This window comes from Pelobates fuscus, chromosome 5 (assembly GCF_036172605.1).
Source record: "Pelobates fuscus isolate aPelFus1 chromosome 5, aPelFus1.pri, whole genome shotgun sequence".
Taxonomy (NCBI): domain Eukaryota; kingdom Metazoa; phylum Chordata; class Amphibia; order Anura; family Pelobatidae; genus Pelobates; species Pelobates fuscus.
The window spans coordinates 253,095,983-253,123,386 of NC_086321.1; the positions used below are offsets into that span (position 1 = coordinate 253,095,983).

The 27,404-nt window shown below is 38.1% G+C and overlaps 2 protein-coding genes across 4 annotated transcripts in view; one reads left to right on the forward strand and one right to left on the reverse strand.

The window, feature by feature from the left end:
- The first annotated feature begins 544 nt into the window (after positions 1-544).
- On the forward strand, positions 545-21,409 carry HACD4 (3-hydroxyacyl-CoA dehydratase 4). Of its 2 annotated transcripts, XM_063457240.1 has the most exons (8): positions 545-984; positions 7,101-7,204; positions 9,827-9,954; positions 12,959-13,071; positions 15,138-15,244; positions 17,971-18,102; positions 18,182-18,270; positions 19,890-21,409. In XM_063457240.1, the coding sequence occupies exons 2-7, from the start codon at positions 7,108-7,110 to the stop codon at positions 18,262-18,264; spliced, it is 660 nt and encodes a 219-aa protein (XP_063313310.1). In that variant the 5' UTR covers positions 545-984; positions 7,101-7,107; the 3' UTR covers positions 18,265-18,270; positions 19,890-21,409. The 2 variants fall into 2 exon arrangements, with proteins under 2 accessions (XP_063313310.1, XP_063313312.1); XM_063457242.1 differs by lacking the exon at positions 545-984 and having other exon boundaries at positions 7,091-7,204; positions 18,182-18,266.
- A 686-nt stretch (positions 21,410-22,095) lies between these two features.
- FOCAD (focadhesin) overlaps positions 22,096-27,404 on the reverse strand; it is a 207,238-nt gene continuing 201,929 nt past the window's right edge. For both annotated transcript variants that reach the window (XM_063455217.1, XM_063455218.1), the window contains exons 41-44: positions 26,352-26,449; positions 24,574-24,822; positions 23,927-24,002; positions 22,096-22,524 (exon numbers count right to left, since the gene is read on the reverse strand). In XM_063455217.1, the coding sequence (XP_063311287.1) occupies positions 22,451-22,524; positions 23,927-24,002; positions 24,574-24,822; positions 26,352-26,449 (497 nt within the window). In that variant the 3' untranslated portion in view covers positions 22,096-22,450. The remainder of the gene's footprint in view (positions 22,525-23,926; positions 24,003-24,573; positions 24,823-26,351; positions 26,450-27,404) is intronic.

The window sequence follows — 27,404 nt, forward strand, 5'->3', positions numbered from 1 at the left end:
AACTTCTAAAATTGTTTCACATTGAAATTTTATTTTAGACCTTGTAGTTTGTGACCTGTAACTTTCAAAATAAACTGAAATTCTACATATATTATGTACTTTGTAAATCAAGACACATAAATGAATTGATTTTGAATTACTTTTCCTAAGCTGGATATATTATGCACACATTATTATTGCCAAAACGTGGGGAAAAAAGCGGGTTTTTTTGTTTTTTCCACATTATTTTGCATTTATTTTTGTAATAAATGAGAATTTAAACATGTATAGGTCACATCAAATTAAAGCCCTTTTTGTTGTCTAAAAAACAGTATATAATATGTGTTGGTACAATAAATGAGAGAGATGCAAATTGCAGTTGAACACAAACAGCAAAAAATGCAAAATTTGCTTTAAGGGTATGTCCAGCTTCTGAAGCTGTGTCCTTAAGGGGTTAAGTGTGTAACACAGTAACACAGTAACACAGTCACACAGTCAGTGCAACAAGTAGTGTCCACTGGGAGCTGAATGAAATAGTGTAACAAACTCAGCCATTGACTCATCCAGCAATGCTTGGTATGTTGTTTAGCTCAGCCCATTGCTGTCATAACTTTATTTATTTACACTGGGAGTAGAATACTTCATTTTTCTAAACTAGAGGGAGTGGAGTTTAATCCAATACAAAGTTATAGAAAATAGAGACGGAGAGGGAAAAAAGAAGAGGAGGGGAGTTAGTGAGTAGATTTTGGTTAGTGGGCGTCTCGTTCTTCCACCCAGCAGCAAACTTTACCACAACCCAGAGCTTGGATACTGCATGGTGACACGGCATGCATTGTGAGTCTGCACACAGCTGGATTCTCCAAAGCCAGGAGCCACATTGCTTCTCACAGCCACCCAGACTGCTGACCCCGGACAGCCCTCCTGATTCAGAGCTCAGGACAGACACAGAGAGAAGAGCACATCTTCCTAGCAGCTGGACCTGTGCGAGCCTGTGTGCTGCTCCTGGTAGGTTTGGACTGTGACATTCTTTGAGCTATTCTGTGTTGGGGTGAGGGGAGGGGGAGGAGGGGAGCTGGAGAGAGCATCCTCCAAAACAGGATTTATACATGTTAACAGCTACAGGACAGGAGGAATGTACACATTAACTACCGATACAGGAGGAATGTACACATTAACTACCGATACAGGAGCAATGTATATATATTATTTTAACAGGTACAGGAGGAATGTATAAATATTAACTACTGATACAGGAGCAATGTATACACATTAACTACCGATACAGGAGCAATGTATACATATTAACTACCGATACAGGAGGAATATGTACACATTAACTACCGATACAGCAGCAATGTATACATATTAACTACCGATACAGGAGGAATGTACACATTAACTACCGATACAGGAGCAATGTATATATATTATATTAACAGGTACAGGAGGAATGTATAAATATTAACTACTGATACAGGAGCAATGTATACACATTAACTACAGATACAGGAGGAATGTACACATATTAACTACTGATACAGGAGGAATGTACACATTAACTACCGATATAGGAGCAATGTACAGGGAGTGCAGAATTATTAGGCAAGTTGTATTTTTGAGGATTAATTTTATTATTGAACAACAACCATGTTCTCAATGAACCCAAAAAACTCATTAATATCAAAGCTGAATATTTTTGGAAGTAGTTTTTAGTTTGTTTTTAGTTATAGCTATTTTAGGGGGATATCTGTGTGTGCAGGTGACTATTACTGTGCATAATTATTAGGCAACTTAACAAAAAACAAATATATACCCATTTCAATTATTTATTTTTACCAGTGAAACCAATATAACATCTCAACATTCACAAATATACATTTCTGACATTCAAAAACATAACAAAAACAAATCAGTGACCAATATAGCCACCTTTCTTTGCAAGGACACTCAAAAGCCTGCCATCCATGGATTCTGTCAGTGTTTTGATCTGTTCACCATCAACATTGCGTGCAGCAGCAACCACAGCCTCCCAGACACTGTTCAGAGAGGTGTACTGTTTTCCCTCCTTGTAAATCTCACATTTGATGATGGACCACAGGTTCTCAATGGGGTTCAGATCAGGTGAACAAGGAGGCCATGTCATTAGATTTTCTTCTTTTATACCCTTTCTTGCCAGCCACGCTGTGGAGTACTTGGACGCGTGTGATGGAGCATTGTCCTGCATGAAAATCATGTTTTTCTTGAAGGATGCAGACTTATTCCTGTACCACTGCTTGAAGAAGGTGTCTTCCAGAAACTGGGAGTTGAGCTTGACTCCATCCTCAACCCGAAAAGGCCCCACAAGCTCATCTTTGATGATACCAGCCCAAACCAGTACTCCACCTCCACCTTGCTGGCGTCTGAGTCGGACTGGAGCTCTCTGCCCTTTACCAATCCATCCATCTGGCCCATCAAGACTCACTCTCATTTCATCAGTCCATAAAACCTTAGAAAAATCAGTCTTGAGATATTTCTTGGCCCAGTCTTGACGTTTCAGCTTGTGTGTCTTGTTCAGTGGTGGTCGTCTTTCAGCCTTTCTTACCTTGGCCATGTCTCTGAGTATTGCACACCTTGTGCTTTCGGGCACTCCAGTGATGTTGCAGCTCTGAAATATGGCCAAACTGGTGGCAAGTGGCATCTTGGCAGCTGCACGCTTGACTTTTCTCAGTTCATGGGCAGTTATTTTGCGCCTTGGTTTCTCCACACGCTTCTTGCGACCCTGTTGATTATTTTGAATGAAACGCTTGATTGTTCGATGATCACGCTTCAGAAGCTTTGCAATTTTAAGAGTGCTGCATCCCTCTGCAAGATATCTCACTATTTTTAACTTTTCTGAGCCTGTCAAGTCCTTCTTTTGACCCATTTTGCCAAAGGAAAGGAGGTTGCCTAATAATTATGCACACCTGATATAGGGTGTTGATGTCATTAGACCACACCCCTTCTCATTACAGAGATGCACATCACCTAATATGCTTAATTGGTAGTAGGCTTTCGAGCCTATACAGCTTGGAGTAAGACAACATGCATAAAGAGGATGATGTGGTCAAAATACTAATTTGCCTAATAATTCTGCACGCAGTGTATATATATTACCTACCGATACAGGAGCAATGTATATATATTATATTAACAGGTACAGGAGGAATGTATAAATATTAACTACTGATACAGGAGCAATGTATACACATTAACTACAGATACAGGAGGAATGTACACATATTAACTACTGATACAGGAGGAATGTACACATTAACTACTGATACAGGAGCAATGTATACACATTACCTACCGATACAGGAGCAATGTATATATATTATATTAACAGGTACAGGAGGAATGTATACATATTAACTACCGATACAGGAGGAATGCATGTATATTAACTATTGATACAGGGGGAATGCATGTGTATTAACTATTGATACAGGGGGAATGCATGTATATTAACTATTGATACAGGGGGAATGCATGTATATTAACTATTGATACAGGGGGAATGCATGTATATTAACTATTGATACAGGGGGAATGCATGTATATTAACTATTGATACAGGGGGAATGCATGTATATTAACTATTGATACAGGGGGAATGCATGTATATTAACTATTGATACAGGGGGAATGCATGTATATTAACTATTGATACAGGGGGAATGCATGTATATTAACTATTGATACAGGGGGAATGCATGTATATTAACTATTGATACAGGGGGAATGCATGTATATTAACTATTGATACAGGGGGAATGCATGTATATTAACTATTGATACAGGGGGAATGCATGTATATTAACTATTGATACAGGGGGAATGCATGTATATTAACTATTGATACAGGGGGAATGCATGTATATTAACTATTGATACAGGGGGAATGCATGTATATTAACTATTGATACAGGGGGAATGCATGTATATTAACTATTGATACAGGGGGAATGCATGTATATTAACTATTGATACAGGGGGAATGCATGTATATTAACTATTGATACAGGGGGAATGCATGTATATTAACTATTGATACAGGGGGAATGCATGTATATTAACTATTGATACAGGGGGAATGCATGTATATTAACTATTGATACAGGGGGAATGCATGTATATTAACTATTGATACAGGGGGAATGCATGTATATTAACTATTGATACAGGGGGAATGCATGTATATTAACTATTGATACAGGGGGAATGCATGTATATTAACTATTGATACAGGGGGAATGCATGTATATTAACTATTGATACAGGGGGAATGCATGTATATTAACTATTGATACAGGGGGAATGCATGTATATTAACTATTGATACAGGGGGAATGCATGTATATTAACTATTGATACAGGGGGAATGCATGTATATTAACTATTGATACAGGGGGAATGCATGTATATTAACTATTGATACAGGGGGAATGCATGTATATTAACTATTGATACAGGGGGAATGCATGTATATTAACTATTGATACAGGGGGAATGCATGTATATTAACTATTGATACAGGGGGAATGCATGTATATTAACTATTGATACAGGGGGAATGCATGTATGCATTTGTACAACTGCCACAGAAGAAACATATTTATACTAACAAGTACAAGTGACATGTATGCATGTTAATAGGTACAGGTGAGAGTAATACACGTTACTAGATTCAGATTTCTTATGAATGTATAGCTCAAAGGAAGCAGTCATATGCATGTAAATGTGAAGCAACAGTAAGAATTTAGAATAATTGTATAGTCATAATTTAGAATTTAATATACGAAGAATTTAAGAAGAAATTAGGGTTCCACCAGTAAATGAATTATTTTTATTATGAGGGTTTATTTTAAATAAATGAATCCCTTTAGGGCCAAACTATTTTATTTTTAATTTAAAAAAATAGTATTATATTGAGCAAAGGAAGGGATAACAGAGTTTTACTATTTTATGGGCCACAAAAAGTGGTGCAGATATCAAATTGTGGTTACAAGTTGATACATAGACCATGTTCCGTATAAATTATACAAATAAAAGATTATGAAAATGACTAGAAAATAAGAAATTTAGAAAAGCAGATTTAGCATGTAAAGTAGTCTATTTGCATAGACACACAATTAGATAGATAGCTAGATAGATAGATAGATAGATAATCACACACAGTCAAAACAAGTATAGAAACCGATTTGTTAAAGGCGCACTTTGAGATAACTTGTAGACTTGAAAAATTGTTCATTCCGAAGCTGCAATTCATCCGAATTCCCAAACTCCAAGCCAAAATATGAACAAAACGCAACGTGCAATGGATGTGCATGTATGTTTTGATTCCTGATTCAGAATTCCACCTGTGGCACCAGAAAAAAGGGAAATCTTGGTGGGAAAAAGGACTATTGCTGACTAGGAGATAGCCACTAAATCGGAGGATGAGAGAAAAAAAAATATTAATATACAGATGTATTCATATATTTAATAAAGAATATATAAATATAGATTGTTTACTCCTCCCCCTTTTCCCTCTATTGGTTACTTATTCTCACTTGATCTGTAAACCAACTTGTGTACATTTTACAGCTCCCTGATTGGCCCATTTAAACTCCCTTTTGGATCGTCTGATTTGTCTTCCAAATCTTTCTTTGTTAATAAAATTTGGACAAGCTGAACTGCCACGTGGCCGAAATTCGGCCTGCCCACATTTTGTGTTCTTTTAAAAAGTTTTAACGAAGTAGTTTGGCCCAAACAAGTTTTTTCACCGCGCAGAAGTCTAGTAGCTTGAGGCATAGCAGCATAAACCAGCAAAGTTGTTGAAAACCACAGGCCTAGGCAATACTACATCCCTGATTAAGTGTCTTAAAAAGAGTTATAAGGTCCCTAACTTTATAATCATATTTTAATTTTTGTCCAGGATTTGTGACAATGTTCAATCACTACATGCAAAATAAGAATGATAACTTGTGACATCTCCTATGAAAGAAATGTTGAATTATCGATGTTATTTTTGAAACACTTTTTCATACTGTGGCTTTTGAAATATATATGCGTGGAAACACCAAATGAGTTACAATTACAGGAAAAAAGAAAATGAACTTTCAGTAGCATGAAAGTCCCACTTAGTCATTTCCTTATCTAAAGGATGGCCGGATTCCAGCAAGTGCTTGAAGGATAGGGAATTCTAAAGTACAATGGGGTTTTGCTCTAACAAGCAGAAGAAGTCTGACATCTTTTAAATAGGAATTGTAGCTGCAGGGTGTTTTCCCTGTTCAGACTGATACAGTAATTTTCTTTAGGATAACGTGTTGGGTAAAAGGCGCACCTTATCAGGGAATCGTGTTTACATAGTATGTGACAGAACCTGTAGCACTGTCTTTATCAGAGATCAACAACAATTGCATCTGGCTTATTAATAGAATCCCATTGATTTTACGTCATACGCTACCAGAATCTAGAGTAGCATTGGTTTAAAGGGTCTTCATGCAGATAAATAGAAAGTAAAAATATGGTTTGGTGTTAAAAACAGCAGGAGGGGAGAGCTATACAGGACACTCATGTGACTATATTTTATAGAAATTCTCCTATCCCAATGTTCCCAACATCTACCAAATTGGATTCTCTACTTGGGACGATTTTAAAACCTCCCTATTTGCTGATTAGGTAAAATACATCTGTTGATTAGAGAAAATAATTATCCTTTTTCTGATATAACTATCTAAGGTCTAATTCTTCCAATTCAGTTGCCTGCGAACCCCAAATTTCTTATTAGAGCATGCTTTAGATAGTAAATATGCTTTAAAGCATGGCTAAATGACTTCTAACTGTGGTCAGTGCAGATACGTTTTGTTTAAGTTGTTGTCATACGTCCATTGTATTTTTGGAATGTGCTGTTCTGTATGAATTTGGTGTGTTTTTAACTTTTCTTTGCCATGTTTTTCTTGTTTAGTCTCTCTAAAAATAACTGGTAATGATTTTATTGTTTTTTTTTTTGGTTAAAAAAAAAAAAGTTGAAACTTCTCCAAAGTCACAAAAGCTGAAACTGCAATCATCTGTCCCTCACAGTGACATCTTTTTGATCTCCCATTGTATTGTGTAAACAGAGTAAAGATGGCTACTTCTCTAACTCTATACTACCTGCTACAATTCTGTGGTCATTCCTGGATCTTCACTAATATGACTGCACGACTTCTCTTCTTTGGAAAAGGTAATTTTACTATATATATATATATATATATATATATATATATATATATATATATATATATATATGTGGATTCATGTGTAACTTACTAAAGGGGAAGTATCCCCAAATATAAGACCTCTCTCTCTCTCTCTCTCTCTCTCTCTCTCTCTAATGGGAGTAGAAAGCGTTGCTTGTAGACTTTATTCTTATATTTGCAGTACCTTTATTCAATGTGCTAAGTAAGATGGCCCGTGACCTTACAATCTTAAGAGATTATGTGGGTCAAATGTAGCATAACAAGGAAAAAGTATAGAGGAGAACTGTCAGGGTGAGTATACCCAAATATTTAGAACCTGCAATAATGAAAAATGACAAAGCATAGACATATTATTGGACCTTAAGTGGCAGTGCTTAACATGTAAAAGAGAGAAATCATCTTCAATTGAAAAGCCAAGGTCAGGAATTCCGATTATCGTATGAACTAGGCAGGTCAGGGTCACAGAGGTACTCAAAGTCCAGAGACAAGTCAAGGTCAAACCAAAAACAGGAATATAAACGCGCTAATAGGGTACTAGAACAGAAACCACGATAGGGCAAAGGGAATGGCGCCAAAATAGCTAAAACAGTGTTAGGTGTGAACTGACAGGTCCATATCACCCCTGCAACCCCACAAAGTGCAGGAAAGAGGCCGCCAGAATGATGTGGCCAATTGCGAACCGTAAGTGACTAAGCACGCCTCAGATTTACATATGGACGCACTCTGCAAGCAAGCAGCTTTCATTAGACTGACTGGAAGTGGGTCACATGCAAAATCGACCCATTCGGCTTGTGGAATACCGTGTCAACCAGGCAGTTCCCATGACAAGAATTAAGATGGGGCATCATAGAAAAAGCAATTTCTGATATATAGTGTATATGATATGTACTTAAAATATGCCTAATTCATGTTTTCAGCAGTTTACCTCATGAGGATCTTATGAAAAAAAAAAAAACTGAAAAAACAACTAGCATTGTGATTTCCCAAACAAGTATTTACCCATCTGTAACGAACGCTGGTATTTCAGATACCCGTTCGTTTGTTTCCTCCCGAACTGCTAGAGACTGAGTGATTATAGCATGCAGTTCAGGTGTTGATTCGAATGTTCTCCAGAAGATATACAGTATACAAGTAAATTCACCAAGCAAATCAGACAGTTATCCAAACATCAGCCTAGACTAGATGAAAGGTACAACAGGAATTAATTAATTCAGGCCGGTTTTTATGCAAGTCCCCATGCAAGGGGTTTACCGTGACATATTCCAGGGGCATTCCCCACTGGACCTGAGAGGGGACTATGGCAACGTACACACTGGAAGTACATTGGCTCTCAAGTCCAAGACATTCCCACATACAATAGGATAATCCTTCCCCTGTGTTTGGGAGATAATTGAGTCAAGGATTGTACTAAACTCAATTATCTCCAGGCACAAAAAACATACATTTCCACAAAACTTTGAAAGTACCTCAAGACCCATGGAAACCCCACACAAGTTATATCCTCTGAAAGCCCCGATCTGGGGGACCAACATATCCAAAAATCACTGAGATTGGTTCACGGGTTCGGGATTTCCAAAAGGGTAATAATTGGACCGACCGCACACAAGATCTTATGCCTAAAAAACAGTTCCACAGTTTCAGGAAATCCATTTCGGGAAGTCTAAAAACTGAACAAATTCACGAACTGTTCCGCCATTTTCTCCAGCACGTGGCGTTCGGCCATACGAACGGCGGCCACACAGGGAGAGCACTTAATCTGTGTTTTTTTTCTTTGTAGTTAATGAGCCAGGGGGCTGGTCGGTGTTCAGTAGTTTAATCTACCGATTAATAAAAAAACAAGTTAACGAACTAAATGTGTGGTTTCTTCACATCATCAGTAACCAGAAAACATATCAATTTGATGTTCAAAATACATATCATATATGAATTCTTGATACGTGCAATAATTTCTTACATTATAGACATATAATCATGTGAGGGCTTGCCTCGGTGATGCTGGCCAAGATTTGCCACACATACACACTAGCCAAGATCACCAAGACTGATGATGTCAGCTGAGTAGGTGGGGCACCCGCACAGAGACCAGCACGGCAAATGATTAGAGATAAACGTGGGCTAACAATATAACGTTGGGAATACCTGTTTGTATTCTTAACGCTATAGTGTTCCTTTAAGTGATCAGGAGATAAAGCTTCCTGCACCCAGTTAAGGATAAGAAATTCCAGGCCCTAGAGGATCTAAGGGCATATTGATAATGATGTCACATCTCCACCTGATTTGCCCATTCTCTGTGCATAGAGGCAATTAGATTGTAAATATAGGCCGTATCTGCTGTTACCGTACCTTACTTTCAATCCATCATGTTGCAAACATTAAATTCACCTGGTTAGTTGAGTTACTGCTTATTCGGTCCCTAGGCAGTGCCTTACTATATTGTCTTATTGACAGCCAGGGGGTGTGACAAGTTTAATTTTCAAAAGTGTCAATTTCTGTAAATCTGCACTTTTTGTAAAATGGAAAAAAAGAGGACTCACACTAAGGCACTTTAGCAAGTACTGTGGCTGTGTTCTGTGTGCTAATTGATGCATATTACTTGGTCCATGCAGATTCCTTTGCTGATACATTCTACACAATCGGGCTAGTAATGCAGGCCTGCCAGTTACTGTCTGCACTGGAGCTGATACTCCCACTGCTGGGCAACCAACAACACCGATTCTTGCCAAGTTTTTTACAGGTACAATATTTACATTTCTATTGGTTTTACTTATTGATGTGTTAAAGACAGTCTGCATAGTGTTGCGGTTATTCCCTACTTTGAATTGTAACCAATGAAAATCAATATCGCAAATTTAGGCAAAACTAATTCAGCTCTGACTAAAACGGAGTTGGATAATTTTCCAGATCATTTATTTATGTCAGAATTCTTCCGTTCAGATATCAATTGACTACCATTTGGAATTTAGTGAATAAATCCAGGTAAATACAATTCTATAAAACTGGGTAATATCAGTTAGAAGCAATGCAAATTGCAATATTGAGCAAGCAGGGGCAGTGCCTTCTACTAATGAGGATTGGGTGGTTTTGTACTATGCAATGCAGTGTTACTATGCCCATTTAGCAGCATCTTGTGATGGCAGTCAAATCAGGATTCCAAAAATCACTTTTATTCACCAAAGTAGTAGCCAGACTTGTCCTGTTTTCCACATTTTAGATCTCAGTCTGGTTGTGGTTGACCACAGCTACTTAACATGGTTAGTATAAATTGGATGAGAATAGGTGTTGTGGGAATTGTTCTTTGCTATAGTAACGTATATTTATAGCTGCTAATTGTATACAGTGTGCCCACAGTGGGAGAAAACAATCTAAAGTAAAAGGTTGCCAAGACATTTTTTTAAAGAGCCATTACAGCATGCTCTGGCACCACCTATTGTAAGTTGTCAAACCATTTTAGAATGATTTCACTTCACACTTGGGGTCCACCAGAAGCCACTTCCAGTCTCCACTGCTACAGACTGAGAGTCGGAAGCTCAATGTCTGGGCTAAGCCCATCGGCGCCAGTCATTAGCTGATCATCTGATGCTCTCAGCCAATGTGCTAGCCCTGCACTACGGGGCTTAGCTCAGCAGAGCTAATGGAAAATCCTGCTTAGGAGCCCTCTGCTCCCTGTTAGAAGTAGCTATATGGTTTAGAGCAATACCCCTATAATAATATTTACATTATATTCTAACTAATAATAATAATAAAACAAGAAGCTATTTCAGATTAGGAAGTGAATCTGCTCAAATAACTGCCTACATTAGAATTAATAATGTTTTTGACTACTTAAAAAAATACTTTTAAGTACTTCCTTTGTATGCTATATATTCCTACAGTTAAGTAAAGCACTTTATTCATGTTGGAGAATGAGACAACGTGGTTATAGAAATCTAATAAGGAAACGGGTGCCATAATCTGTAATTTAATTAGGGATACTTAAAAAATGAAATAACATATTTAAACATTAGTTAAATACACTTTTGAAATATATTTTCGCAATGCATTTTTCTGGATTTTACAGAAAAGCAAAGACTATATATAAAACAAGCAAACATGCTTAAATAGGCAGTCTAGGCAACAGAACCACCATGTCAGTGTAGTGGCTATGGCCACATTTGGCTGTAGGTGCCAATCCCGGGTTCTTAGTAAAATTAAGTGGATAGACCAAAACTTGGTTCCAGGCAAATTGTATGTGCAGTCCAGCCCCTGCTTACTCTAATTGCGGTTCTGGTTCTGCTTCCACAATAGCAAAATCAATGTCATCCGTACTTTAAAGTCATTAATTGGCTGATCCTGCCATCTGACTCACTCATGCAGCAATATGGACAAAATTAATCTCAATAATGCAGACATTCAATTTCTGCAATAGCAGTAGCAAAGCAGGGAAGGGGCGGAGGGTGGAAATTGTGATCAAGACCCAGCGTAATCAATTATATCATAACCGCTTAGACTCCTTTATTGACAATAAGTCAACAGCAAACAGGAAGATGAAAAATTCAAATAGTGCAGAGAAGTTGCTGTGACCACATAAAATGATAAGACCACAGTTAGATGAGGAAGAGAGGAAATAGGTGCAGGTGTAGAAAGAAGAGAGAGATTCGAGATAGTGAGATATTACAGGGCAAATGGAAATTATAAAAGAGAAAAGCTCTCTCTAGTTCATATAATAAAGTGTTAAGAAAATGGACGAGTTTATGAGAAGAGGAGATGAACACGGTCAGTGTGGTAATTCTCAAGCCAAGCAGACCAAATGAAGTATGAATTTTAAAACGGTTTTATTTCTCAATGTGTAGTGGCATTGTCATATCGGTGCTATATCTAACATGAACAAACAAGAGCTATTACAGTGGTCAGGCGCGTGAAGTTTGTATCTTTCCTATGTATCCCCATTTCAGATGGTCAAACAACCCTATCCCCTTAGCACAGTGATTCAGAAAGTCTAGTTTTATTATATTGAGTTGTCTCTCTAGAGTCCAAGTGTGCATCTGCAGAATTATACGTGTGTCTCCATCTATATGGGCAAGGAGGGGGAGCAAGAATAAGGCGAATGTATATGTTCTAGCACAGTATGCATAATGGATTGGATACATTAATCTTAGAACAACCCTTGTGTCTTAGAACAACCCTTCAGTAAGGCTTTTGACACTGTTGCACATTAGAGAGAGTTCAAAGAAGGGCTACTAAACTGGTTCATGGATTGCAGGATAAAACTTACCAGGAAAGGTTAAAGGATCTTAACATGTATAGCTTGGAGGAAAGACGAGACAGGGGGGATATGATAGAAACATTTAAATACATAAAGGGAATCAACACAGTAAAGGAGGAGACTATATTTAAAAGAAGAAAAACTACCACAACAAGAGGACATAGTCTTAAATTAGAGGGACAAAGGTTTAAAAATAATATCAGGAAGTATTACTTTACTGAGAGGGTAGTGGATGCATGGAATAGCCTTCCTGCTGAAGTGGTAGAGGTTAACACAGTAAAGGAGTTTAAGCATGCGTGGGATAGGCATAAGGCTATCCTAACTATAAGATAAGCCCAGGGACTAATGAAAGTATTTAGAAAACTGGGCAGACTAGATGGGCCGAATGGTTCTTATCTGCCGTCACATTCTATGTTTCTATGTTTCTATGTTGTGTGGACTATTTAGCCATTCTAAAAGTGGTGAGCTATGACACGTTGATTCCTTTCCATTTTAGGTAACCGAAAGGCTTGTCATCCTATTTGTGGTCATCACCAGCCAGGAGGAGGTGCAGAGTAAATGTGTAGTCTGTGCTTTGTTCTTCCTATGGAACATGTGGGATGTTGTAAGGTAATATATTTTAAACTAATAACATTAAGGATTTAATGTTTGCTCACTATTGTTACGCATATCCAATGTTTATCCAACAAACCAATTCACTGAAATACAAACATTTCTGTATTACAAAAGAAATTGCTAATGCAAATTGCAGCGTAAGCACAGTCTGTGACTTTAATGTTTGATGTTTAATCAGGGCTTGTAATGTACCCTTAAGACATATTCCAGGGTGGGACGAATGAGCAATTGTGTACTACCATTTTAGGTGTGTTGCAGTTTTTGGTTCTGTAATTATATGTAAGTAAAATATGTGATGTATTAGTTATAAGTAGATAACAATATGTTCTTTAGATCAAACAAATATGATGCAGGTGATTTGAGACACTGAGTCCGATGGGAAGTATGTGAGAACAAAAACTCTCTCATCATCAATTGTGGTGGCTATCAGTCACAGTTTCTGGTATGATATTGTTTGCCAGGCCGAGCCTGTTTCAGGGCCTGCACAGGGAGTACATGGAGAGCAGCCCCACCACACAGCAACAACCAATGTGTGAGTGAGGTTGAGAAGTTTTGTCCCTGCCCTATCAGCACATACTGTGCCTTATTCCACGCGGAGCACAGAAATGCTGTCACTGAATGGACACTAAAGGGGAGATTGTTACTGACATATGTGGGTAGTGGAGAGGCACATAGGGCACATTATGGTTAGCATGAAGCAGGGCATACAAAAGGCATGTAGAGTTATATGCAAAAGGGGGAATGTAGAGGAGCACACAACAGTGAGAATGGGGACTAGCACACACACACACACACACACACACGATTAATCACTAAATTGAGAAATAAAAGTAAATGTCAAATTTAAGTCCAAAGTGGTCAAACTGGAAGTATAGCTGACTTACAGAATTTTTCTTACTTTAGTAAATAACACTAAAAATGTTGGGCATGCAGAATAGCTCACAAAAGGTTGGCATGGAGGACGGAGCAGGATTAATCATAGGCTGCTGCCTAGGGCCTATGTTTTAAGTAGGGTCCTTGAACCATAAATTTCCTTATCCCTATTCACCATCCCTATGTGAAGATTGACAGGGTGCTACAAATCGGTAACCTGCGTATGGCCCTTTTCTGATTGAGGGCCACAGACAAGGGGCATAGAGAATGACACAAGGAGGCATAGATAGTGATGTACAAGCAGGGACATAAAGAGGGTCACACACTATGTTGGGAAAGAAAAGATCCAGAAATATATATATATATATATACACACTGTAGCGTTACTTACCTTATCCGGGGGCCGGCCGCGGTCCTCTCTTCAAGCCGCGCGCGGTCCTGCGGCTCATCCGACTCTCCTAACAGGAAGACGGGCAGTGACCGCGAGATGCGGTCACGTGTCCCGCCTGCAGCTAAGAGCGCGCCGCGAGTCTCGGGTGCGCTCTTAAAGAGACAGTGGGAGCCTAAATTGCAAAAAGGCTCCCATTGGCTCCGGTCATGCCAATCACCCCATACACTTATCTGTTGGGGGTGTGGAAGTGACAGGAGCCAATCACATTAGTTTGAAGGCTACTTATACTCACCCTTTTCCCTTAGTTCCTTGCCCTATCGTGGTTTCTACTACAGTTCCCTTTAGTGCTTGTTGTGTTCAGTTGTGTTTCTCCGTATTTGACCTTGGCTTTGTATTCTGACTTCGTTTTCGCTTTATCCTTAACTGTACTGTTTGCCGGCTTGCTGATTCCTGTGTACCAGACCCCGGCTAGTTCTCGTTTACGCTGTCTCTTTGTGCCCTTGACCTCGGATCGTTCCTGACTCTGTACTTCTCCTATTACGTCGAGTCCGGCCACTCTAAGGTCCGGTAGACGTATCTTTCCTCTGTGCTGTCTTCTGTTTGGCTGGATCCTGCGTGTAGGGGTATATACTCGTTACACACACACACACACACACTTAATGAATGGTTCATTCCATGCATCACTGTAGACCTAGTCATACTTTATATGTTTGTGGAATCTTTGAGTGGTTGTAGCATGGTTTATGTTAGATAGTTTTCTCCATTTAATGTAATGTATCTTCTTTCCTTGGCACAGATACTCATACTACATGCTAACAGCAGTGGGCATGAACTATCCTCCCGTTACATGGCTTAAACACACATGGTGGATTCCAGTTTATCCTTTATCAGTACTGGCTGAAGGTAAAATATATACAAACTCATTGACCAATGATCACAATTACTTCTCATGATTGAGTCATAAGCATAATTTCTTCTTGTTTAATCAATTGCTGCTGCTGAAGATAGCATAACGGACTTACGACCTAAAACCAACACTGCCACCATCGGTGCAGTTTTATACCAGTGTAAAAATTCTACAAAACCCAAACTCATCTCATGACTAGTCCACAGTTCTCATATTCTATATTGAGGTTCCCATGCCATGTTTATGGTACAAATTACAATTATGTTCTTAGCACAACCAACCCTTCGTTACCAGTGTATGGGGCACAGATTATTTTCCTCCAGGTCAAAGAACTAAATCTATGATGTCAAAAAGAAACTGAAGTCAGTTTTATTTTGTCAGATCCTCTCTGAGAAGTACTGCATAGGACACAGTGAGGTTGGGCAATAAAGTATGCTTTATTTAAGAAGAAAAATAAAATGTCATCTTTAAGAATACTAATTTTAAAGAAGGTGACAGTTAAGGATAGATGGTTTTATTAAGCCCATAACGGAAATATTCCGTCATGATTCCCTTTTATTCCAGAAGTTGTGTCCTTATACTGCTTATACGGAAGACAATTTATATTAAAAAACTATAAAACAAAATTGTGCAGCTACTCATGATATTCAATGTTCTTATGCAGTCTGAAAGTGTGTCTTGTTTCACACAAAATGCCATCGTCACTTTCGGTATGCATATCTGCACAACCAAAATAAAGAATGTAAAAAACAAACAAACAAAAAAAACTATATATTTTTGTGAGTTACATACACCATATTGGAACAAATATCTTAATTATTGAATTTAGATGTTTCAGTCAGACCCATTGCCACAGGTTTATCAAATCAAGCACCTAGCCATGCAGCCTGCCTTCACAAATATTTGTGAATAAAATGGGTCCCAAATGTCAAACTGGTGTAAAGCATACAGCCTTTGGAGCAGTGGTAACGTGTTCTGTGGAGGGACAAATCGCGCTTCTCTGTTTAGCAGTCTGATGGGTGAGTCTAGGTTTAGCAGATATGTGGAGAACATTAGCTGTCTTACTGCATTATGCCAACTGTACAGTTTGGTGAAGGAGGGATAATGGTTTGGGCCTGTTTTCAGGGGATGGGCTAGGCTCTTTTCTTCCAGTGAAGGGAAATCGTAATGCTTCAGCATACCAAGAAATTTTGGACAATGCTATGCTTCCAACTTTCTGGGAAATGTTTGAGGAAGTCCCTTTTCTATTCCAATATGACTGTCCCCAAGTGCACAAAGCAAGGTTTGTAAAAACATGACCATGACTTTGGTATGGAAGAACTTAATTGGCTCGCAGAGCCCTTACCTCAACCCCATCGAACTCCTTTGGGATGAACTAGAATAAAGATTGCCAACCAAGTCAAACATCAGTACCTAACCTCACAAAGGCTCTGCTGTGAACTGATGAACAGGCAAAAACTGAAGATTATGCTAGCTTTAGTGTACTAATAATCTTGATTCTAATAATGACAGTAGGGGAATATTTAGCATTAACTTTCTTTACTGAACTCCACAGAAATTCGGTCCTGCAGACCATATGGGCAATATGGAAGCAGGCACTTAGGGAAGGAGAGGTCTAGGGACCAGGAATGAGGTATAACAAACAGGTGTGAGAACAAACTGTGACAAAGTTTGCAGAGGCTGTAAGCCACGTGTTACAATAGGCAGTAGAATTCAACTGGGGCTTACCCAGGAAATCAGAAGCCATCAAAAACAGGTTCCACTCAACAGCATATGAAAACGGTGGGTTCACCCCAAGCCAGTATACAGGTTAGATCCAGCTGGCTATAAACAGTGCGCAGTGCACCAACACGAGCCTGGTCCCAGTGAATTTCTGCAAGTATAGGAATTCGGGAACTATCAGAGCACGATGCTTGTGCATCTACATGATGGCGCCGAGCTCCGGTAATGCCCGTGCAGCAGGAAAAAGCCGCAGTACGCGGGTAGAGAGTCCCCAGACCCTCCTAGAACCAGGGAACCATAGGTTGGGGGAGCATAGTGGATGAAGGAGAATTCCCCCACAGGACCAGTGCCCCGGAATGCCAAAGGGAACTGCCAGACAAAAAACCCAAGTAAAAGAAGGGTGAAAACAGGGAAACACAAATAAAATACAAGAAACATACACAAAAGAAAACTGTAACAAGAAAAATATCCAAAATAAACCACAATATGCAAAGACAGAGGTCTGACTTATCTTATGATGGAGCAGCAAAGAAAGAGGGAGTACTACAGTTACACACGTCTCTTATTACCTTTACATGATGATTTTCTCTGTTTCCCTTGCTGCTGTGGAGTTCAGTAAAAAAAAAAAAAAAAAAGTTAATGCAAAATATGAAACCGCCTGTCATTTATGTTAAATTCCCACAGAAGCGTTCCTCTGGAAAGCCTTCCCAGAAGAGTGCAAAAGAGAGCTGCAAAGTGGGGACCAACTACAAATATCTACTTGTTTAGAATGCAATGTCATAAAAGTCCCTGTTAGTGTATGGTCAGGTGTCCCAATACTTTTGTCCATATAGTCTATATCTTAATGCAGGCCAATCGTGACACTCCATTTCACCTAAAAATGTATTATATAGTTCAGTTTTTATCTGTACATGTCATTGTGATAATATAGAAATAAATACATAAAAAAAATTAAAAAAAATGACTTAATGCTTCTAACATAGGTTTCCTATTTTTCCAGTTTACACAATTTATGAATCGCTTCCGTATTTTGAATCCCTTGGTACATATTCCTTCAAAGCGACACTGCCAGTTGTGGTATCGGTCCACTTTCCATACATTTTAAAAGTATACATGATCATACTTACTGCAGGTAAAACATAATGATCAGAAAATGTAACTTTTACACTGCCTCAACTAATCGCTTTACTAAACCATCTTTATTCCTCCAGGTATGTTTTATATATGCAATCATCTGTTTATGGAAAGAAAAACATATCTCAGAGCAAAGAGCACAAAGCTAAAGGCAAAATAAGAGTAGGTAAGTGGGTTATCAAGGTGCAATACATTACTGTTTTAATTAATTATACGTGTTATGTTCGGCAATGTTTACTGATTCCATTACCATGGAAATCATACATTTTTATTCACTAAACAGTTAATTGTTGTTAATTGACAACAAGGTTATATAAAAGCAAAGTGACTGCTGTTGGTCTATTAGGTTGCCTTCTGATTTAATGCATTTGCTTAGGGTCTCCCTATATTAATAGGGTAATCCAGATGTGGACCCATTGCTCACTGTGCATGGGATATGTGAGGCAAAATGTTCATCATGGGTTACTTTATATCTTGTGCAGAGGGAGTCACCCAGCATTTTGTATCTGGACTGTGGAATCAATCTGATAGATAACTGGCCTAAGCTGTAATGCCAATTTCTTAGGAAAGTAGTTCCCAATCTTTTTACTTGTGTACCCCTTGGTAGCCCATTTCCATAAATCGTACCCATCATATTAGAAAAATGTTTATTACACAGAAAGATACAAACATTACATACATACAGATATAGGACACACAAAAACACACATAGGTCAAAATATTAGTCACTCTCCAGTTCCCTACCACTCTGGTTCAAGAGGGGTGCGTTTGACAGAGGGGGGAAGCTATAGTGCCAGGATAACAAGTTTGTTTTCCTGGCACTATAGTTTCCCTTCAATGACTACTTAGTGCGTCTCTTTCCCTAAATGTCTCTTCACTGTAATTCAGAGTTTAGTGAATAAACATCTAAAGGGAATGTAGTTGCATTCATGAGGGGGCAGCAAAAATCCTTGCACCGGCCCTGACCATAATTCACCAAGGACACTGTTACTTAGTGAGAGGGTTAATATTGTACATAGAGAAAGACCTGGTGAAGTACCGTTGGACCACCCAAGGTGGATAGTGGGTAATAATAATTGTCCATAATGTCAGCTAAAATATCTAGAGAATAAGGACTGAATAGGACTCACACAAAAAAGTCTTGACCTGCAAATTCGACATTCCTCTGCTTTGTCCACCGTCACATGGGGTGCAGGTCTTCAAGTAACAGTGTCCTTGGTTAATTGACTAAAAGCAAAGATTAATTACCAGGCTTAGAAAGTAACTCATCGCAAATATAACTTCAGCCCAGCCTCAAATTGAAAATACAAAACCTTTTTATATTGTATAACAAATAAGTTCCAAACAGGGGTACTACTTTCAGACATGACCAATGCATTTCATGCATAGATCATGTAACTTAGCTCAAATATTGTGCCTATTAACCCCTTAAGGACACATGACGTTTCTGACATGTCATGATTCCCTTTTATTCCAGAAGTTTGGTCCTTAAGGGGTTAAACTAAATACACGGGTAGTAGAGAAATGAGTCCTGTATTTGAAATAGACTTTTTAAATTGAATATTTGATCAGGAGACTATGTTTGAACCCATTGTAGCCTTATTCCATCCTGAAGCAGTTTCATACTGTGTGATTCACTTGCTGTTTAAAGATTTACACAGCTTTTTAAATTAGGTTTATAATCTATGAACACAAAATCATATTCCATTTGATGTGTATTCTAAATAAATGTATTGCAATTTGTTTTTGTAAAAGTGACAGTTTCTCATTAAATTATTTTTACAGAGCCATTGGCAAAGAATAAATCTTATTGAATTAACAAGCTTGCAACCAATATTGTTACAAAACCGACTTGGCTTTTACAAGAAAGTAAAAAGCACCTAAATGCTGGTGGTTGATATCAGAAGTATTTTGGACAAACGTCACAATGAGGAGGTGCCTAGCAACATCCACATATACTTTGTACCAAGTCACAGCAAGAAAGGGCTGAAATCTTCCAGGAAAACACATAGGACCAATCCATAATGGTTATTTGGAGATAACATAATGGCATTAATAAATGCAAGACAATCGCATGCCTCCCTACACTCTATTAAATGTAAAGCAAGCAAAATGAGCCGTGCTGTAAATTAGAATGTGCTTAAGAATTAAAAAAAAAAAAAAAAAAGTTAGTTTATGTATATATCATGGTACTGAATCACAAAATTACATGTGTTTAAAAAAAGTAACATTTTGACCATAAAATGTCATCCCTTGATTGCCATTGAATCCATTATTTGTGTATATGGAGCAACAGAGACGTTATTTGGAAGTAAGCAGAGAATCTATAAAAGAGGGGTTTTAGTGTATTATGTCTGTGGACCTACAATGTCATGTATGTCCTTGATATGGAGGTCCATTCACAGTTTGTGCTAAGACAAATTATGAACCTGGCTTTATTTCAAGCGCCACTTGGACATTAAAGTGGCAAGGGGAAATTAACACTTTGTCTTCTGAGGGCACAGACCATTCTTATTGTTCATTGCATTGTTGTGTTTTAAGTCTACCACCTTTACAACATGATGTCATATTCCATCTGGTGCTTTGAGTAATACAAGTAAAAGGAGGGCAAGGAGTGACCTGTGTCTGCCTAAGGTGCAGACTGTTCACCCATGGTCCACCATAAGGACAAAGGTTATAGGAATTGAGAAAAAAATTAAATAAAACAAAACACAGTGGGCTTTATAGTGAAGTGAAGTTGGGAAAATATAGAGAAGGGAAACTGGTAAATAAATAAATAAATAAAAAAGATGAGGATCAAAGAAATGCGAGTATTAAGCTGAAAATGACTGCAATAATTAGGGATGAGAGAACGAAAGAAGAATTGTAGGAGAACCTGGGAGATAGACAGGTTGGGAGTCAGGGACATGAAGATACCTTAGTACAACAACGTTGTAAAAAGAGGCACAGGGAGAAAGATTGAAAGAAGGAAGAGCAAGGGAGAAGATGTCAGGAGAAAACAAAAAAGACTGGCAATTGAGAAACAAGCAACAATAAAAACATTTGCACTTATGTCAACAGACAAATTTGTATGTTTATGGATGATCCTTATATACCTACAGAGCCATTACAAAATGCACATACAGAAATATTAATTTTGAGCTGGCCCGATTTGCTATTTATTTCATAAATATTTAGTATATTTTCCCTTTTTCAAACAGCATTGAAGGAATAAATTCTACAATAGAAAGGGTAGGTAGGGTGCCTTATTTTACTTTTTGTAACTTCTATATGTTTACTTTGTACTTTGCAATTTTTGTACTTTTCAATACAAACATTTTGACCATAAAATAATTCCAACTATAGAGCTTAAACTGTTGAGAAATCTGTGCTCATAACCTGCTTTTGTTAGCTAATAGAGAGAAAAAAAACAAGAGAAAATTGGTAACATTTATTACAACTATGTCTATTTGCAGTGCAAAATATTTGTTAACTATTTAAAAAACAAAAACAAAACCATAAAACAAACTAAAATAAACCATTGGCTTTATCCAAGCTTGCTTGGAAAATGCAGTAAAATAATAAGGCAATATTTAAATGCATGTGGTCTTTTATTTATTAAATAATAATCATAGGATCAAAAGCAGAGATGTGGCAGAATTGTTGCATCTGAGAGTGTTTGGTAATTTACATTAAAAATGAATAAGAAGTGAAAAAGATTAAAAGTCACTATGCCATTATTCTGAGCAGCATTAGCAATAGCATATTTGTTAGGCCTATCTATGATATAGACTGCAATGCGCATCAAGGAAGGTTTATTGCACCAACAAAAAGGTGACGAAGAGGATGCTACCGGTGCTATTTGCACAACATGATGCAAATGTGTGCTTACACTGCTCAAACTCTACTCTTTTACTTCTTAAAAAAATGTTCATCATAATGTGATGTGTTTTTATAACGCTTTTGTATGTCTATATGACTTGATGTCTTTTGTATAATAAAAAAAAAGCACTCTGATTTCAAATGAGTGTGTTTTATTGAGATCTTCCAGGTAACCCTTGATCTCTGACAAGCAGAGCAATGGTGGAAATAAATAAAGGATATTTATAGGGACAGAACATTAGTCAAAGTTCCGTTCTGCTGTTTGACAAAGAACGCAGATTTTTTTGGTCCGTTCATATTTTTCTTTAAACAATTCCCTTTAAATCTGCTGCATGATTAACACACAGTAAGCCACTCTTGTGTTTGTTCTTGGGTTTTGCAGGCTTGAACAATAGTTAATGAAAATATAGTTTTCAAGGGTGGGACTGGCAGGAATCTTCTGGCAAGCCTCATCTTTCCAAATAATAGGGTACCATTAAAGGTGACTACCATCCGTAGGCTCTGGTCCATACCACTTTCCTTTTAAACTCTGGAAGGCCCCGTAGTGAAAGAAGCGCAGCTGTAATAGACAACCAGATGGAAACCACAGATATAACATAACTGCATCATTACGTTTTCATTTTAAATCAGTGTGCTTAATATGCATCTTCTGCACAATCTGCCGTAAAGAAATTCCTGTTAAAAACCTGGACTACAATAAGCATTAGCAGCTGTCATAATACAATCGATTAGAACGCTTCACTATTTTGATTTAGTTATATACTAAATCCCATCAAACAAATTATCATTGGAATTCTGAAATTCTGTAGATATTATATATATTGAACTAAAAAAAGACACTCCATTACTCTACATATTATTCTTTTATTAATCAAACTAGTCTCTGAATAAACATTTATGTAGAGATGTAATACTATAATCCCATAATTCTCTGCCATATGATAGTAGGGAGCAATAGTTGGAGGGAGTATTAAAGGGTTACTCTAACCACTGCTTTTAGAAGTGTTCATGGTGGTAGGAATCTATAAGTGCAGCATTTCTGCTTGAAACATTGCACACAGAGATCTCGACACTTCACTTTTGTGCTGGGGGCTAGTTACAGCCCCTTCCCCGCACACGTAACTTCTATGAGAAGCATTTGATTGGACCACAGAAAGGGAAATGTCACATGGGGTGTGGAGACCAATGAGGGAAGCATCGCTCGGCTCAGGATCCTAGGTAAGTTTATGGTTTATTTTACAGGTGCATAATGCTGATAGGGTTTTTAAATAGAAAATAACAGGTTAGCCAATAAGGGTTGGAGTAACCCTTTAATTGGATTAAGTATTTCTCTTGAAGGGACAGCAAATAATATTTGATACAGGACACTGTTTTATAAACATATGCTATGCTTTTCCCTATTTTTTTTATTAATAATAACTTCTAGAACTAACAGTTCTAGTTTTCTGCAAAATGACTGAGGAAATGCTCTCAGAAAATGGAGTATTGCAAAACTGCCTGTGATAAAAAATAACCCTTGTGTCACTCCAATCTAGTGCACATTGATCCTTTTTATAAAATGTACAAACTGCAGCCATCACCAGCTCACACTCTACATGCATTTTATGCCAGCTTGTGTGATAACATTTGAGAGTTGCGGAATATATCCAGTGCTAGCTTTACGTATAATGATGCTTCAACTTAACACCTTTATGGCAAGATATTAGACAAATGCCATACAGATCCCATATCAATTCGGCTTACGGGCAGGGTTCTCTTGACCTCTTGTATTTGTCTGTGTATATTGTACGTTCTCCACTAATTGTACAGCCTCGCGGAATCTGTTGGCGCTTTATAAATACAAGTAATAAATACATTCTGGAAGCTCCCATACCAACAATGAAAGGGTTAATGTCTAACAATAATGCTTGCTATAGAGGTACTATGTGAGCCGCTCCATATTCCCATAGAGTAAAACATACCTCTTAAAACTGCTCTACAGCTTCCTGATAAGGCCTCCTCTGGAACTTCCAGCAAACTGTTCAGCCAGTCAATAAACTTGTAAAGAGAAAAGAAACAATTTCACCAGTGCTACGTTATGCAGTGAAATGAACAACAGACAAACCATTCTTTAAGAAGAAGAGAAGAAAAAAAAAAAAAACTATTTGGCATACATGGCAATGAAATGCAGACTGATAGAAAGCCTTTACTGATTGTTCCACTTGGCACATTCACGTTAACATCAGTGAAGGCTGAAAAAATGTTGTGGTCTGCAACCATGAGGTGATGTAGTTATTTTTCAGTTATGGAATGTAAATATACAGTCAGTATTTACATGAGAAATGCATATCAAGAGAATGTAGTCTAAACCAAATATGTGAACATTTTGTGTCATACATAAAAAGGATTGTGTTATATCGGGTAGTCGTTCATGGTACAGGTGTCTGCAATTCAATCCAAACATTTGCCCATGCTTGTACATTCAGTTAGTGTTAAAAATATACATTTGCAGTCTGTGGCCGACATTCTTTAGAAATGGTAAATTCTATAGGTTTGTGTATATCAGGTTACACCGTTTACATCTTTAAATACATGTTAGACAAAATGTAAATAGTTTTTTCAACTTTACCTTTAAAACGTGTTCTTTCCAAGGTTCTTTGGCTAACAAAAGACATAAACTACTGGGCAATGCAGCTAAACATTCATGGACAGTTATAAAGTCCAAAGACCGTTTGCCCAAACATTTAGGGACATAGTCAGAATGTTGTTCGACTCTCCATGCCAACCAGTTGGCTCCAACTCCCAGAACTAGAGGAGTCGCATGATCAGCCCAGGCCACAACAGAGGCAGCAAAGACCTGCAGCAAGAAGTCCACTGCCTAAGTAAGTAATGACAGAAAAAAGATGGAATTAGAACAGTCTGCTTTAAAAGTGGTTGTGGTGAAGTTGTGTGCCCAATAACATGCACTGTATAGAAGAGAGTTATACACTCAGTTTCTGCACATTTACATTAAAAGTGTATTTAATTTTCATGCTGGGAGAAAAAAAATCTTTACTCAAGACAAAGATGGGTGAGTGGACATCTGGGGTGCCGTAGCCAAATACATCTGTGTCATACACAAGGTAAAAAGCTATACCCATGGGATATTAAACCGCCAACTGACACTATCTTTGGTGGAACCGGTGTGATTCCAAAGACACTTTCTTCCAATCTGGTGGTTATTCTCAAAACATGAGGTTTCAAACAGATCAACTCAAACAGTATTGATGCATTTATTTTGCTTTCAACCCTCTCAAGGTGTGCAAAGCTCCCAGAGCGGTCTTCCACAACCCGTTCTGTGGCCATTCCTGCACTTGCGCAGGTTAAACACAGGCTTTTTATAGAGAAGCCTAAGACTGGAGAGCTTTGCCAGCTCAGAGCGTGCAATCAGAGCTAGCGAGGGGAGTGAGATTTTAATTGTTAAATAAAAAAACAACATTATTTAAGTAGTGGAGGGATCACACACAGCGAGGGAGAGAGGGGAAAGTTATGTTCCCCTTACAGGCGCTCTGCGTGCAAGGGAGGAGATGTATATGTCTGTTGCCAGCATGCTGTGTGCACTGAAAACACATGTATAATATGCACAGAATTGACATTAGGCAGCTGGGAACAAAGGTCTGGGCTACCAAAATCACACATGCTGTGGATGGCAACTATCCCTAGACACAAAATCAAAAATAACTCTAAATGTGCAGTGTTTCAAGCAGAAACACTGCACATACAGACACCTACCACAATGACCACTTCAAATCACTGAAGTGGTCATGGTGATTGGAGTAACCCTTCAAGGAGCAATTTCCACTTTACTTTTCTCAATTTGAATGGATTTTTTAACGATTATGTGAAGGTTCCTTACATTGTGGCCATTAGAATTAGCAAAGTGGGTAGGGGGTTATGAAGATTTAAACCTATTGCAGACTGTGGATGTCAAGGAAAAAAATCTGGTGTTGCAATTCATTGGGGTTTTCGCAGCCATTCAAAATCTTCCTGACCAGCAGGAGCATAAGTGTTGTCAGGTGCCAGCGATATGGTATGGCACATAACACAGCTGTGGTGAAAAGTGGTAAACGTTCCAAAATAGCATAATTAAAATCTGACCAATTAACAAATAACCTTATACAAATAAAGTAGGGTATGTTTAAACTAGACCACAGATCGGATTCAAAGAAATTATAAGGTGAGGGTGTGCGCAAAGGAAAACTACAAGACCCATCCGTATTTCCATTATGGGGGAGGAATGAAGGGGTCCAAGAAGAAGAACCACCCCGACTCTCTAACCTTGCTCATAGCAGTGTGCATAGCCCCCCCTTTGACAACCCTTCAGATGCCCACTACCCGAGAGGGGATGCATACTATATTTTCTTTTACCTTGCTAAGTGTCATATTTTTCTGAGGGGTAGACCGATAAGCTACATTCCTTATGTAACTAGTTAGGTCCAGCAGCCATTCCATTCTTTTCAGAATACCTGGTAAATAGGAAACAAGATTCAAAAGTTTATACAGAGAAGTGTGTAATATGTGCCCTAATTTACAGTTATTCACTGTTATGTACCGACAGGAGTGTCCAAAAATTCCTTCAAAAGAGAATGCTGTATTCAACACAAAAATATAAATATTGTATTAGGTCTCTTGTAATGACTACATGAAAGCATGGTCTATCTTTGATTTTGCATACGAATACCTTCCCACTCGCTGAGGTTCTATAAATAGGACTTCTGCTTCACAGAATTTCTATGAGGCAAACTCAACATACTTGATAATTATGATTACAGTGCAAAAAAACCCTAAACTAACTGAAATCCACAGGAAACCACAAAAAAGAGCACACATCCGCACACAAAAAATAAAGAGTAAAAAAAGAGCAAAATAAACCCTTTTCTAATGCTAAACTCTGAGCACAATACCCATTTGGAGTTCCCTGGCATTATCACACCTTCAAGTGTTAAACTGTTTTCAAATTGCTTAACACTGAAGAAGTATCCCCAGTCATTCATCTGCCAGCCTCTTCTACAATGTCCAGGCTAATATGGAAGCTTTAATTCTAGCAATAAAAGGATAGCAGTGATAGGCTGGAAGCAGCAGCTGACCCTCTCATCCAATCACTGGTCACCCATCGCAAGTAAAGGTTAAACTGTACGCATGTTTACTTGCGTACGGCAGCTGATACTCTTATCTTATTACTGCTGAGGCTAATGCTTCTCAATTAGCCCAAGCACAGGATGAGAAAAAGCAGAATGGTGTCTGGGTACACGTCTTCAGTAATAAAGCATTTTAGAAAAGGTAAGATGGCACCAGGGAACTCCAGGCAACATAGCCACCTCATGAGAGATAAGTGGTTATAGTGACCCTTTTTAATACAAGCAGGTGTGAAAAGAAAATAATTACTAAAATTGATCAAAACATGTTTAAATTAATTGGTGT

Excerpts from the sequence above, each read along its gene's own strand:
- HACD4 (XM_063457240.1), top strand. The coding sequence starts at position 7,108 with ATGGCTACTTCTCTAACTCTATACTACCTGCTACAATTCTGTGGTCAT. Across the intron at positions 7,205-9,826 it reads ACTTCTCTTCTTTGGAAAAG|ATTCCTTTGCTGATACATTC; the intron begins GTAATTTTACTA and ends TGGTCCATGCAG. Across the intron at positions 18,103-18,181 it reads CATGATCATACTTACTGCAG|GTATGTTTTATATATGCAAT; the intron begins GTAAAACATAAT and ends TTATTCCTCCAG.